This window comes from Martes martes, assembly GCF_963455335.1.
Source record: "Martes martes genome assembly, chromosome: 11".
Lineage (NCBI taxonomy): Eukaryota > Metazoa > Chordata > Mammalia > Carnivora > Mustelidae > Martes > Martes martes.
In genome coordinates, this window is record NC_137899.1 from 9716044 (window position 1) to 9732285 (window position 16242).

A 16242-nucleotide genomic window follows, 5' to 3' on the forward strand; every position below is an offset into this window, starting at 1 on the left:
TACAAGATATCAAATTATTTCTACATTATTGTGCATATTGTAGTCTACAAACCAGAGTAATAATTCTACACCCTTATTGTCATCTGACAGGTAACTGATACCACTGGCAGGAACTGTGGAAATATTACACACTAAGAGCATGCTGGCCGACAAGCAGATGTTTTCTGCTGATTTGAAGGCTCATTTTATTTTTCTTCCCAAGTTGAGGATTCGGCCAGTGAGTCACCTTCCCAGGTACTTACTAAGTATGTACTGACTCTCCCAATATGCCCAGGCTCCGTGCTGGACTTTCAGATCCAAGTCAGGATGGGAATAGGATATCGGCCTCTGAACACACACAGTGGAGACAGAAAAAAGAGGGGAATGGCATGCAAGCCATCACTCTAATAATGTCAAAAAGCTGTCCCAAAGCGTAAGACACAGACAGGGAAACACATTTTGAATCAGTATTATCCTGTTGGGGACCTTACAGGGAAAGAATGTAGACTAACACAGAAGAGTTCAGTCTTGTGGAACTCTGAGCAGCTGGGTGGGTGCCCGGGAGGTGTGGGGCTCAGGCAGCGAAGGGACAAGCAGAGGGGGAGGCAGGAAGCCCTGACAGGGTGCCCCTCTAGGGACGGGTTCTTGAGCTGCAGCAGAATCACCTTCGGGCTTGTCGAAACACAGACAGCTGGGCCCCGCTCCCAGAATTTCTCAGATTCAGTAGGTCTGGGGAGGGAGGAGGAAAGACCCTGCATTTCTAACTAGTTCCCAGGTGATGCAGCTGCTGCTGGCCCAGGGAACAACTTTGAGAGCCACTGCGGCAGGATCTGGCTAGTTGCTGAAAAAGAGGTCGAGCTAGCCACTGAGAATGAGGACTTCCGTCTAGGTGGGGCATGCACTGGAGGAGGAGAGCATGAGTTGGGGAGAGCAGCTGGGAACCAGCCGTTGCAACAGCCCAGTCTGGAGGTGCTAAAGGCCTGGACACAGGCAGGCATGTGGGACGATGCTCTGCAAGCATGATGCTGGGGGAGGAGAACACCCCCACACAGCAGGGAGAATAAGATCTCCTGTCTCTGCCCCCAAATGCAGACATTTCCTAAACCTCCCTGCCTCTGATAGCCCGCTCTGCTTCATTTATGCTGTAATTTATAGGCTGATGTCCAGCCCTGTCCTTCCACTTTGCTCTACTTCCCTCAGTCCATGTAGCCCCCTTCTCCTCCCCGCCTGACCTATGTTTTGCCTAATGTCTCAGCCTACCAAGGCATATGCCCAGGATTCAGCTTCCCCTTTCCTCAAGGCCCAGCAGGAATGGGAAAAGGAGCTGAATTCAAGAGACACTTCGTGGCAGAATCGGTGTAATCTTACATGCAGACTGCGCAGGACCTGGGGGCCTGTCTGGATGCAGAGGCTGAAGGAGGAGGAGACAATTGTGACCGTAAGTGAGGGAGCCAACCCTGAAAAAGGGACATGTAGGAGAACAGGCGGGAGGGAAGGGAAGATCTGGGTGTGGATTTGGACATGTTGACTTGGAGGTCGTTGATTTCATGCAAATGACAAGAGGCAAAGGAGCATTGCTGTATGAGTCTTGCACCCAGGAAAGAGATACAGGGATGGAGTAAGAGGTGTGAAGAGGAAGAGGAGAGTGAGAGCCCAAGAACAGTGAATAACCAGGTCTCCGAATGCAATCCAACATGGGGCAAGGGGGAAATATCATTACAGAGTCCACTGTGATGGGGCTTCTGAAGACCAGAGACCTCTTTCTTTGACTTTTAAAGGAATTTCTTTTTCTTTTCTTTTTTTTTTTTTATAAATTTTTATTTTTTAAATTTCTTTTCAGTGTACCAGAATTCATTGTTTATGCACCACACCCAGTGCTCCATGCAAAACGTGCCCTCCATAATACCCACCACTAGGGAATTTCTTTTTCTTTTTTTTTTTTTTTAAAGATTTATTTATTTATTTATTTGTCAGAGAGAGAGAGAGAGAGAGAGCGCGAGCGAGCGCGCACAGGCAGACAGAATGGCAGGCAGAGGCAGAGGGAGAAGCAGGCTCCCTGCTGAGCAAGGAGCCCGATGTGGGACTCGATCCCAGGACGCTGGGATCATGACCTGAGCCGAAGGCAGCTGCTTAACCAACTGAGCCACCCAGGCGTCCCAGGGGAATTTCTTTTTCTTAAGTGTGGTCTCTACACCCCTTGCAAGAGAATCAGCTGGGTGATTGTTATAATCACAGAAATTGAAGCAAAACTGAAATCTGCATTTCTAAGAAGTCCTTCAGGTGGCATTACTTATGTCTAGGTTTAAGAGTCACCGGTTGCTTTCTCTAAGTTGTATTTTACCTACAAAGGCTCAGCCACTCATGACGTGTGTCACGAGACACCTTTGCCTGCAGCAGTTACTGTGAGGCATTCTTGAGAAGGCCTCTAATAAGAAAACAGGGAGAGGGCAGGAATGAGCAAAGGATTATATAGAGGAATACCCATGTTTATTTACCATGTCAACATGTCTGTGGTCTGGAGGTTGTGGGGAAGGTGAAGGATGGCTGTCTGCTGTTCTGCCTGTTGGAACTCAGGGAGTGCCACCATGGTGGGAGGGACAGAGTGGGCCACTGAGAAGCTGCCTATGTGTGTAACCTTGACCAGGGGAGGAATGGGACTGCCAAAGACCAAGGGAGCTGTTGTCAGGGAGATTCCCTAAATGACTCATGGCAGGCTGCATTTTCCAAAAATGGCTCAACAATATTTTAGTCCCAGGTGCTCTTCTGGAACCTAATTACTCATCTATTAAGACGTAGAATCAATGTCCCCTCCCCTTGAACCTGGGAAGAGTTCACCAACTCTTGACAAATTGAGGATAACGTAAGTGACGGTTTGCAGTGCCCCTGCTGTGAGGTCCCATGGGAAGGCCATGGATAGGTGTTTTGGTTGACAGTCACAGCCAGCATCAACCTCCAGACATGTGGGTCACCAGCCCTGGCCACCCTCTGCAACCACAAGACAATACAATAGCCCAAGAGAGAATGGCTTCACTGAACCCAGTCAGCCATGGAAACCATGACAAAAAAAAAAGTGATATATAATAACAATGATGGTAGCAATAAATTATCATTGTTTCATGCTGCCAAGTTTGGGTGGTTTGTTACTCTGTGATAGATAACCCAGAACAGGGCACAGACAAATATAAAGTTGTAGCCTCACTTTTCCTTCCCAAAGTGCAGTGACCACAGAAGAGAATGTCTGTGAATCAATGCGATCTTATTTGATGATGAAAATGTCAGTAATTTCACAACCTGCTGTGTCCTCAGTTGGACTTTGGCTGTCTTGGTCCTTACTGAGTCAACAGCCTCAAATCCCAGGTACTACACCCCAGCCCTGATCTGTCCTGAAGTACAGGGACAGTTCTGGGGAAGCAGGACACACAGAATTTTGTGGAGGGATCACTCAGTGAGGGCAGCCTCAGACACTAGCTCTGTTTTAGAGATGAGAGAGGAAGTCAGAACAGGTTCTCTCGCATTTCATCAAGAATTATCCTCCCATGTACTCCTTCATGCTTTTTAAAATATTTTTAAAGAGTTTATGGCAAGATGGGATCGGTAGGGAGACTCTTAATCTCACAAAACAAACTGAGGGTTCCTGGGGGGTAGTGGAGTGGTAGGGATGGGGTGACTGGGTGATGGACATTGGGGAGGGTGTGTGCTATGGTGAGTGCTGTGAAATGACTGATGAATCACAGACCTGTTCCCCTTGGGCAAATAATACATTATATGTTAATACAAATTTAAAAAAAATACTCTATTAAAAAAAAGAGTTCATGGAAATTGGTAAGAAAGTCAGCCAGAATATCTCAACTATAAATGAATACACACACAGGGACACACAAAACCAAGCAAGAGGAAAACCTTCCAGAACTGAGCCAAACCAAACACATAAGCCCAAGACCATACAGTTCTCATGGGAGGAGCTATAACTGGTAAAAGAAAAACTTATGGAAACAAAAGTTGACCCTCCCTGTCAGAAGTCAAATGTAAGAACTAAAATCCCGGGAGCACCTCTTAAGTCCACAAAACCACACCCAAAGATGGGACGGGAGTGAAGTTGTTGCTGGCAGAGCGAGCCCGCAGAAACACTCTAGGAAACATCAGGCATTGATATCAAATACCAAAACCACAGTGATCCCCCGTGGCCTGCGCTTTGGAGAATATAACCCCCAGGAAACACTCCTGTGAGACAATACTAATATTTTACAGGACCTTCAGCCTTATCCAAAATAGTGATGAAAGTAGTAAGGAAAACATGCACTATGGCAAATGAAGTTAACTAAAGTACGGTCCATTCACTGGAATACTACACAACCATTTAAATGATATTCTAAGTCTCTGTAGCACTATGAAGATGCTTATAGTGTGGCAAGTGAGAAGAGAATATAAAACTAACTACATATTATCATCACAGCTACGCAAGGCCTACGCATGCATGTGGAAATTAAAGACAAGATTTTTTTTCAAAAGGTAAAGCCTGGGGCCATAGAATTATATATACATCTTTTTTTTTTCATTTTTAAAACTTCCACGTCTCAATAATAGAAACATTTTATCCAAATAACTAAAAAACCCCAAACTTTAGTTGATTATTTGAAGTGAGAATACACATTTATATTTTCTGCTTGTTCGATAAATATCTGTGAAGGTACATCGAGTTAATTCAGAATATTCTGAAAGTGAAAGAATTAACTAGAGAAACTGTCTTACACTGAGTCCTGTTAGACTCTGGTACCCACCAGGCATGGGGAGGGGTACCCAGGAGGACAAGGCAGAAGGTTTCAGTCACAGAAGAGGCAACCACTGGCTGTGTGTGGAGGGTTCTGGGAGATTTCAGGGACCACAGGACATTCTCATGGGCCTTAGCAGAATGGAGCATGCAGGCAGGTGGTGAGGGACGTCTCTGCTGCAGGAGCACATGGTCAAGTCATAAAGGCCAGGAAAGGTGTGCTGCGTTTGGGGACTGGTGAGTTTACATGTGGTTGCCCTAGGCTGCATTGTGCACTCTGCCTTTCTCAGTGTGCGTCTCCTCGCACAAACACACTTGACTTTCATAATCATGCTGTCAGGAGTCCAGGGAAAACCCATTGATGAGGTCCAGGGCAGACCACCCCCAAATATGCCATTTTGGCATATTGATTATTTTGAATTAAAGTTACTTAAGAAACCAGCAGTGCAGAAGGACCCTCTGACCGTCCTCTGTTCGCTGAAGGCAGGAAGTGAATTCCCCTTGTGAATCTGCGCCTAGAGGGCGGTAGTCCTCTTTATCACCAGGGATGGGGATTAGGTTTAAGAAGGCTCGGTAAACCAACCTTGTTCCTTTTCATCAATTTACTACCCCAAGCCCAACCTGGTTTGTTAATTCTTTACACACAAAAAATGTTTCTTGTCCTTCCTTTGAGTCTCATAGTTCTGTGAGCTTCCCTACATACGAAATTAAATTTACTTTTATCCTTTTAATCTTTTTCTTATGTCAATTTAAGTACTAAGTCAGCCAAAGAACTTAGAAGGGAAGAAAGAAGGTTTTCCTTCCCTTACACCTTGCAACACCGAGAAGTATTTGTTCTGCTGTGAGACAGGGATTGCTGTAAATTCCTTCTGATAACCAACGAAGGTTTTCAAAAAAAGACCCCCCAGGAGTGGTCACATCCCAAAGACCAGCAGTCTACGTGCTGTGACTGCCTTATCATGCCACATCACTGAAAAACTCTACAAGCTTGAACTATTAGGTTAAGATAAGCGCCGAGCCGGGATACTTATCTCGAGGTTATCTGGCCTTCCCTAAGTAGGTTTTCTCACAAGAAATAAGTACTTTCTCAAGTCGCCAAATTCCTTTTCTTTTTATCTGTCCAGACGGATGCGCCAAATACCACTTACTGTTTCACAAAGTCTGGCTGCCTCTCCCAGTGGTTCAGCTCCACTGGAGGGCACAGGAATTTACACATGAAAGCCTGTAGAACTTCTCTAGAGGCCTGATTCAGGATGGATTTGGCCTAATTTTTATATGATACAACCTGAATATGATGAACTTTCATGGATTTTTCTGTCCTAGGTCAAGGTGCTTACTTCTGCTTCAATGTATTGTTTTCTTTCAGTGCTTGGAATTGTACCTCCCGTAGATAACAGCCTGGTGATACTCTCCCTACGTCTCAGCCTGCCAAGTTCAGCTCCTCACCAAGTTCAGCTTCTCTGTTCGAGCAGGAAAGATCTACAGACTATTTCTGCCTACGGAATCTCAGTGCGGTCTCCGGTTAAATGAGCTTGTTGGGTCCTCCACATTTTTATTGACAGGAGTTTCGTTGTAATCACCAGGAAAGGGCTCTCCTGTGGATTTCTGGTGCATTCTTATCTAATAAAGCTGGGTCATCACAAGTTCTGTAACGTGTTTTCTTTCTGCGGGAAATTTCTTTCTGTAGGGGAATGTACTGCCAATGAACATCCTTCATGGTTCTCATTAATGACTTTAAATGCTTGGCTACTGATGGACAAAAAGTGGAAAGTGAATGTCTTCCAAATGCTCGATCAATCAAAGAATCCTGGTGATTTTCACTGAAGCGTGTTCTTCTATGTGCAACAGTAACCAGAAGTTCAATTTTTTGTCTCTGTGTGTTTTTCATAGGACCAAATTGTCCACTTTATTTTTTCTGGCTGATACAGTTAGCTTCTAGTTCCTTATTCTGTATAGTTCCTTTCAACTTTTCCTTTATTTCATCCTAATGAGATGACTTGTGGATAAGGCTGAATTCAAGCATGCAGTTTGTGGTCCTGGCTACAGAAAGTATCCCAAAGCTGCCATCTTGGCCTTAAAGAAGCAGGAGGTCGGATATGATGCTTATGCTAGCTTATAGTGTGACAGAAATGTTATTTAGGGTCGCATTTGCAGGTTAAAAACAAAATGGCATCTTGACAATTTCACAGGTAAGAGTCTGGTTTTTAGACCAAACAATCCTCAAAAACTGTTTTTAAACTTTTTTTTCCTAAGATGAAAGCTTTTTAGGAATTACTGAGTATATAGCAATTAGGGGACTGGGGCAGACATGAACACAGACAGACATGAGTACAGGATGATGCTGTTTTTTCTCCAGACAGCTTTTAGTATTCTATGGAACCCATCTTTGGAGTGTTCTCAGCTGTTTGAGTTCTGGGCCCTTTTGAGAATCTCATGAGATATGGACCAGACTGACGGGAAAATGTGCATCCACGTATAATTCTGCATACAGTTTCTGGAGGGTTCATGGAACAAAGGTGTCCTCGGTGAATACCTAGAGAGGAGGGTGGTCTGACAGCCCCTGGTTAAGGAACACCTGTTTTTGAGCACATGCCATCAAGAAGTTCAGAGAATTCTCCATTTTTAAATGACACTAAGGCTTAATTAGTCTCCTGTCACCAAATTCTAAATCTAGCTTTCTAAGTACCTGCTACAAATGGGTTTCTTAAGATACGTAATTACTTTCCAGGCTCCTCATACAGTCAGAGCAGAAACGTGTAAGCAGGGGGGATTTTTGCTGGCTGCCCTTCTCCCTTCCCATGGGTTCCCAGGAGTTCCCCGCATGCTGATCACCAACCGCCTGTTGAGTTGCTCCATCTGCTGGATGGACCCCGATCTCCGCATCCCATCAGGGGTGGCTGCTGCTGTCGGACGCTGCCAGGTGGTCGTGCGGTTCACGTGGTCCACATAAAAGACCCGCCCGTGGCTGTCAATGCGAGCTTCCCAGTCTGGTGTGTGATAAAAAGGCAAAAAGAGAAATCAAGGACAAACTCTTGATTCACGGGAAACAGATACCACTGCCAGGTCTTCTGTAGGTAGAACTCACTGTTGGTGACCTGCTAAAGGTCAGACCCTGCCCCCAGCACCCGCCATGACTTGGGAGGTACTAGTGCTGTACTGGCTTTCCGAAAAAGAGCCTCCTGCACTCAGCGTCTCTTAGTAGCTGGGGTTCCTCAAATATGACCTATGCTATGATTCTACTGTTTTCTAAAGAGAAAGTCTGATGTTTACTTTATCTCTTCCCTTAACAATCTCCATCCTGTCAATCTTGTTGGCTACTCCAATGACAGGTGCAAGACTGGAAACACCCTCCAGTGAGAGCTGACAGTCTGATGCCGGAGAATCCTTTCTTGGCTAAATCTGAGAGACAGCGACTCGTCGGTGAGGGGATGATGGCCCTCATATTAAAACCACTTTTAGCTACAGTTCTAAGATACTGTACCTGAAACTTCAGATGACCTCTATCCAATACTCTGCAACTTTAATTCATTGCCATTCCTCTTGAGGAAGAATGGAAGATCTGAGCCCTTCAAACCATCCTTTTGGTAAGTTGTAAGTTCAGTGTATTTTCAACCCACCTGTGGCTGCCAAATATCTCTTGACAAAACAAAACAAAACCAATAACAACTATTAACACACATCAAGGTTTTAAATACCTCTTCACTGATAAATAATGAACACACATCAAGCTTTGAACTACCTCTTTGTTGATAAGGAACCATCACAAACAGCAGGGGGAGCCCAAGACAAAGATAAATTCCTTTCCTCCTCGGATTTCAAAAGCAACCAACTAAACGCGCACACATGGGGGGACACAGGACATAAATACACGGGGTAGGGCGGGGTAGGTGCCAAAGTCCTCAAAACCGGGAGAGATGGAAGTAATACACACATAAATAAGCTTCACACAGAAGAGCGATGTCTGCTGTACAGCAATGGGCAAAGCTTTTAGAGTCCAAATGTGAAAACATAGTGGAAATAACAGCTTCATGATAAAGTTATGCCGCAAAATGCGTTAGGCTAAGGAAGAAAAAGCAAAAAATGACTGCAAATGGAGGAAAACTATTCAGCCTTTGAAGTAAGAAAATCCATAGCTTTTGGGAGTAGGTCAGATATTAATAATTCTACTGAAAAATGATCATTCAGGTAATGACATAGCAACTCTCAATTTTTTTTAAATGAGAAAAAAACAATATATTTGGTATATTTATGTTTTATGCATGCATAGTACATCTGTGACGATGATAGCTTATGTCTGACATTTACCTGAGGAATTGCCAAATAATGCACAATGGAAACCAAAATACCAGAACACACCAAATCTTGTTTAAGACACACTAAAGGAAAAATGTAGTCAGATTGTACAAATATGTTCTAGAAGGTGTGGACAAAAATTGTCTACTAGATAATCCAGCTCAACTGTTAGCTGTAAATGAAAAATAGCCCACTGATGAAACTGGGTATATGTGTAACTACTAGGTAATTAATCTTGATCCAAAAATTGTTAAAATTTCAGTGATTCCCCAACTAGGAGAAACTGGACAATTTTTTTTTTTTCTTGAACTCAACATGACTGTCATTCAACAAAGAACAACATGAGTCTTTGAAGAGTATGGTGGTATCTGGTTCACTTAACAAACTCCTCTCAGAACTCCCTATGAATGAAAAACTATGCCAGGTCCCATGGGCACACTGCTAAGAAACGAATGTCCCCACCCTCCAGGTTCCAGCTGTGAAGGAAGGACTCCAGTCTCATAAATTCTCCAAGGAAAACACTAGCAAATGGGGCGGAGCAGTGGTAATAACAATTTCTCTCTACAAGTTCCCATATTTCCCAATCTCTCGTGGAAAAGGATGGCAAGCCAGCCAGACATGTCCTTCTATCAATATATTAAATATGTAACAGTGCTAACTATGAATGCATAACTCTAAATTCATATAAGTATTCAGAAATATTTATATATTTCTATTTATATATTCATATATTTATATATTTCTTATATATATATTTATATGTATATATCTATAATCTCTAGAGATTATAAGCATTTTTTTCTGGGTTAGTTTGTAAAGAATTTATTTTTACATATTGTGTAAAGAAAGATTTCCAAATAGAACTTCAGGCCTCAGTGTATCCTAACGGACACGGCACTGTGTTGGTTAGACAGATTCCCACCAGCGATTACCTTTATGATGCTGCGGTAAGTTAGGGTGATTTATTTGTGACTGAAAGCCCTAGCAAATATAAAATTCTATCCTTTCCATGAAGCCTAGGAACAATGTAGAGCCTAACAATGTACCATCTTAAGTTGTTATACTAAAAAAAGCCTGTAAAATTATTCTCCCTTTTTTTCTTTTTACTTTAACAAATGCAATACCATGTTTGTAGTCTACACCTTTCTCTTGAACTTCAGCCACACATCCAATTGCCTTCTTGACATCACTACCTAGATGGCATCTCCAATAGAACATGGTCAAAATCAAGCTTCAGATCTTTCCCACCAAACCCTCTATCCCTTCCCAGCCCCGTTGAAGGCAATTCCATCTTTCTAGGTTAAAATGCTTGAGATCCTTCTTGATTCCTGTCTCTGTCTCAGACATCACATCTAATCTGTAGGCAAACCTACCCATGGAACATAGGTCTAGAACGCAACCGCTCTCCTCACCACCTCCACTGCTCCCACCCTGGCCCTAGCCTCCTCTGCCTCTCACCTGGGCCACAGCAATAACCATATGTTGGGTTTCATGCTTCTATCCTTCCTCCTCAAAATTTAATGCCAATAGAGCAACCGCAGAAAAACTTACAAAACCTAAGTCAGAGAATGTCACTTCTCTGCTCTAAACCTAAATGTTCTCCTTTCATCCAGATTCAAAGCTGAAGCTCTTAAGAGGTCTACAGGGCCCTCTGTGATCTGGGTCCCTGGTATCTCCCTGACCTTATCTGCCACTGCTGTCTCCCTGCTCCAGACACACTGGTCTCCCAGCTGTTCCTCAACCCCACCAGGCAAGCTGTTCTCTTTTCTCAGAAAGCTCTTCCTCCCCATGGATAACCCTCTCACTTCCTCTAAGCCTAGCTTCCAATGTTGCCTGTCAAGGAAGCCTGCCTGACCACCAGATTTAAAATGGCGAACCAGCCGCCAACACATCCTCCAAATCCCACCTTGCCACACTCTGCTTGTGATTCCCCATAGCACTGCCCACCATCTAACCTGTTACACTGTTGCCTTGTTCATTCTTTTCATTATGTGTGGGTCTCTGCCTGGCTACACTGTATGCTCCATGAGGGCAGGGATCTTTGTCTGTTTTGTTTACCTTTTAATGAATATTTGTTGCATTTAATGAATATTTGTTGAAAGAATGACTATCAAGAAAATCCTGTTGTTGGGCTTCCCTACCAACTTTTGTCATATTTTTCAGTGTTGAATGAACAGAGAACTGAGACCCAACTGGAGAAATTTGTCTTCATTGTTGAAAACACCTTATATAAAATAAATCTTTAAAACAGACTTATATTCAATTATTTACAAGGTCTGGAATATACCTAGTAATTACTCCTGCATGGACTGGAAGTCAATTCATGCACACAGGAACTGATAGGTTTTTGTTGTGGGGAAGTGTTCCTTTCCTGGTGAGAACATGTTTTATATATATATACATAGATAGATAGATAGATATGTTATAGATACTTTTTACATAAGTGCTAAGTATAGTGACACTGAAATTTTACTAGTCATTTGTGGACTATCTATAAATCAATATATAAATAAAGAAAGAAATCAGGTATCAAAAATTAAAAAACATAATGTTTGCCCTGATCCCCAAAACAAATACAGTGTTCTTTTAAATGTTGACATATTAAAGGCATTTATTCTTTTCTCACTGATAAATTACAACTGAATAGGACAAGAATGGTGTAAATGCAAAATATATCATGTTACCAAGAATAGATGAATCAGGAATTTTTTTTTTTTTTAACTGTAACCTCCTAATGTAAGCACAGGCAAAGGAATGTAAAGAAATATCAATTCCTTGCATCCTGGCAAGATTCTGCAGTTGTAAAATTTATCAAATCTTAAAGGTTATCTCTGCTTGAAAAATAAGCCTAAGCCAAAACAGAGATGTTTTAGAATTATTCATGAACATATATGATACGAAGTGACTGTATAATGTCCAGGGTATCAGTTCCTTCTTAGAAATGTATGATAATGTAGTATTATAAGGTTAAGGCCGAAATGATATCTACGAACTACCCAGTCTAGATCTAGCATTTAGCTAATGAGAAAATTAAGGCTTTACTTTACAAATAAGAAAACTCAGTCTCTGAGATATTACATGATTTTCCCAAGTTCAAATGACAAGTTAAATAGTAATGAGTTACACCATTACTATGGATGGAACACCATCCCTAAAGATGATATTTTTTTCTGGAAGCTCCTAAGAACTACTGAAGAAGTAGGCTGTCACCTATTGATGGACGTTATAGCAAGGCAACACAAGTCCTTGCATCCTGATGGGTTGAACGTTTTATTATATCGAGGTGCTTGCTATATAACAGGTTCAACGGAGAACAACAGGATTCGTCTCTCTTGACCTGTGAACTTCTGAACAGAAAATAGTAAAATTTAGGACTTAAAAGGTCCTGTATAGTTTTCAAGGACTAGTCAAGTCTCTTAAGAAATACTCTGTTACAGAAGTTGAGGGGCACTGAAGGTAATGGATTCTCTCTTCAAGATCCCATACTGAAATCATCCATCAAAACACCCCATTTTTACAGTAGGTGCCATATATATATAAATATATTTATTTTAGAGTCGTGTAAGGTGTGGAGTTGGGGAAGACTCTGGATCTGTACACACAAGTTCATACTGACCTGTTTAGACTCGATAGGAAGAATTAAGACATAGACTTTCAACACTAAAGCTTACTTGGTGGAAGAGGCTCATCGATTGTTGGGTAGTGATGATGTTCAGGTCTCAAGGAAGGAAGCTGGCTTACTGGCTGGGAATTATGGAGTATAGGACATTCACCTACGGACAAGATAGTCAAGACATTCAGATTCACTCATTGCTGCAGCAACTTCATCAAAAAAGCATGACCGTAAAACAAATGACTACAAGAAAAAAAAAAAAAACAAACCCCAGAGCGGGCAATCTATTTTTTTGTGTGTCAGTTTGCTACATTCACAGTCACTCATGAGAGAGGGAATAGGGGGTTTCTTTTTTTTTTTTTTTTTAAGCCCAAGAAACTAAATACTTATGACTATGATCTGTATCACACAGACCAGTATGTAGGATCAGGGTCTGATTCTGTACCCACTTGACTTTTGTTAATGGGAGGTGGCATCAGACGGGGTCACAAAAGAAAATGAGCAGAGCCTGACTTGAGCCCAGCTAAAGAAACAGGCCTGTTTGAGGGAAGTGCAGCATTTGTGAAGTCCTGTAAAATCTTGGTGAGCCCATACAAAACCAAAGGGCCTCATTTGGATAGGTTTCATCAGAGGGCTGCCAAGAGGCTGTTTTTCAGATTTTGATTTAGGAATGAAACTCTTAGATGATGCCTTTCCAAGATGGCGCTGAAGAACTGGTGGGCCAAGAAGGTAAATTCCTACAGTATGGAAGCTTAGGGACTGGGGCCAGGAGCAAGTAGCTATGGGATCTTGTGATTGTTCTAGATTATTCTGAGGAAAAATCAGATAAGCCAGGGTACTCTGGAGAGAGAGAAAAGGACAAGAGAGGAAGGAAGTAGATAAGAGGCAGGAAGACTGAGATGGGAAAACTTGAAACACAGAAGTGGGATAGAAGGAAGAAAGACAGACATGGAGAACTTTTGGAAATAAACATATCCATGGAATGCATACCTCGATTATTATAGACATAGTTAATATCATTGTCAGTCAGACTTAGAGTGAACGGAACAATGTGCTAAAATGATGTTCCTATTTCATGATGTCCTCAGGTCCTGGTAATCCTCCACGAGAGTGGCTATGTGGAGGGGAGGCCCATAGGGTCAGGTCACATCATCAGAGGCAATCGCTCTTGACCTTTGGAGAGCTAGGAAGGCCTATGCCATGAGACAGCCCCCATTCAGAGTGGTATCCTTCTAGCTCACACGCTCCTGGCTCACTGGCAATAGCCTCTATTGGCCCAAAGACAAAGGTCAGGCCTTCTCTTTCCCCTGCCCTCCACGGCTGATGCAAATAGAAAGTGTTCCATCATCCCTTAGGTCAAAAAGGAGAGAAACTAAAAAAGAGTGGTGAAGATCTTTATGGGATCCCAAATTTCAAACATGTCCTAGAATGTCCATACATGGAAAGGATAATTTCTTCTCACTCTAGATCCAAAAAAACTGATAAAAAAATTAATTAGGAAGGAAGTTAGGTGGGTTTAATTTAGCCATTTAATTCCTACAGCTAACTGTAAAACAAAAACAGAGATGTATTCAGGAACCACGGGTCCTTTTAAATGCTAAATATATAGCATGATTTCTTGTGCAAGCTTTGGCATGTTACTCAAATCCTGGGGGCCTTCTGAGATCCTGAGGAGACCGAGGAAGGGGTCCCTTGTGCTGGTGCACCACTTCTTGTGACTGGACTCCTGGTTCAAACAGGGGCTCTGTTTTTAGTGGATCCCACACTCATGTTTGCTTTTGCATGTGCTCAGTGTCAGAAACAAAAAAGCGATGGTACCGTTGTTATGTCACCAGCTGCTGCATTTTTAAATTTGGTTTCTTAAAAAGAACAACAGACTTACCTCTTGTAATTAATTTGACCAATCGGGTTAATTACTCCTCCAAGCTAGTGGAAACACAATACTGCCGTTTGCTGGGGTTAATGCAGCGGACCCCACCTGCTCGTGAACCCCAAGCAAATGCAATGATGTGACAGGCGCAGCTCAGCCCACTGAATGGATGGAGCGCAAGGAAGAAGCAAGCGGGTCTGTTCTGCGAGAGGGCAGGGCGCCACACACTCACCCTTGCCTCAAACACAAAGCAAGTGGTCAGACCTGCTAGAATCCCTGAGAAGGAAACACATTCCACTTTAAAAGTGAGCCTCTCTGCTTCTCTGCCTGGAAGAGCCCTTCCTCGGTCAGAGCCGAGCCCTCCACGTGCATCATCTCATTTCATCCTTCCCAGAACCCTTGGAAAGCGAGTCTCCCTTCACACCCACTTCACACACGAGGCACAGAGCATTCCAGGAAGCTGGCTTAGGTTGCACAGCTAGGAAGGGGTGGGGGACTGAATTAAACCCAGGAGGCCTGACTCCAAGGTCTGGAGCTCAAATCACATTATACTGCTCTTTTCATTCGATCTGCAGACAATTTTTCAAAAACTATTTTATGCTGAGGTTAAAAAGGAGGTTTTCACAGAGCGGGGAAGAAACAAAAGGGAGATACGGAACCCATCTTCCCTAAATGGCTGCAGATTCAGTTATGTGGGCACGTGTACAGCCAGCCTACCTTAGCTAACTTAGTGAAGGAATTCCCTGTCTTGGAAGCCACAGGAAGGGGCGAGAGTGAGTCTTGTGGAAGAACAGGGCACACGCGCCAAGGTCAGGCGGGTGGTGGTGAAGCCCTGCTTTCTTCAAGCGTGTGCTGGTGAGGGACAGTGACTCACCACCGAGAGGGGACAGGGCAGGCTCATGCAGCCTGTGCCCAGCTGTCACGGGACTGGCCATCTCAGGAATCTTTGCGTTGCCCCGAGCAGGCACCAGAGTAAAGCCTGTAGGTGCTTCTCAGCCATTTTTGAGTTTACAGTTGGCAAAATTCAGAAATTCACAATTTTCTTTCGAAACTGCCCTGCCAAGAGGTCCACTATGGCCCCACAACACTTTCCTGTCCTTTCTGTTAAGGTGGAGGTTTCCCAGTTGGCTATTTATCCGTCAAAGGCACGGAGAGTGTTTGTTTGTTCTGTTTTGTTTTGTTTTTTGTAAAACATGCCTTTGTAAACTGAACCAATTTTCAAGTAATGATTACCTCCCGACATGGTGGTCAAAATACACACCACAGGCTGCAGCAGGTGACAAACCATGACTCTGGCCTTGTTATATGGCTCTCATCTAAGAATGGTTATTACACCTTTAAGTGTAAAACTGTTAAAAAAAAAAAAAGTAGCCTTTGGTAAGAAGAATAGCTTAATTTTGCCCTCTTGATCTACAAAGTCTAAAATACTTGTTATCAGGTCCTTTATAGAAAAGGTTTGCCAACCTTTGGACTAAAACACCCCGGCCAGCTCCTAGTTGTGCCTTTTACGTGTGCATCCCCAGATCTCTTTATACTATAATTATTTTTAATTCTGTTGTAATTACTGAGCCTCTCTCACACCTTCTGACAGTAGTCCCTCTTCCTGGGCTCACCACATAGCATCTGGCCCAGAGCAACTTAAAACATCTGCATTAAAGAAAGGAATTATCCATCCCATTCTCAGTCCTGCCTTTCCATGCTCTATGTCACTGTGGTTTT

General features: G+C 43.0%; 1 protein-coding gene across 3 annotated transcripts in view; it reads right to left on the reverse strand.

Annotated features, from left to right (window-relative positions):
- HECW1 (HECT, C2 and WW domain containing E3 ubiquitin protein ligase 1) overlaps positions 1–16242 on the reverse strand; it is a gene marked incomplete at its 5' end in the record, with an annotated part of 447342 nt that overhangs the window by 80724 nt on the left and 350376 nt on the right. For all 3 annotated transcript variants that reach the window (XM_080818019.1, XM_080818018.1, XM_080818020.1), the window contains 2 exons: positions 7584–7734; positions 12712–12813. In XM_080818019.1, coding sequence (XP_080674145.1) covers positions 7584–7734; positions 12712–12813 — 253 coding nt within the window. The remainder of the gene's footprint in view (positions 1–7583; positions 7735–12711; positions 12814–16242) is intronic.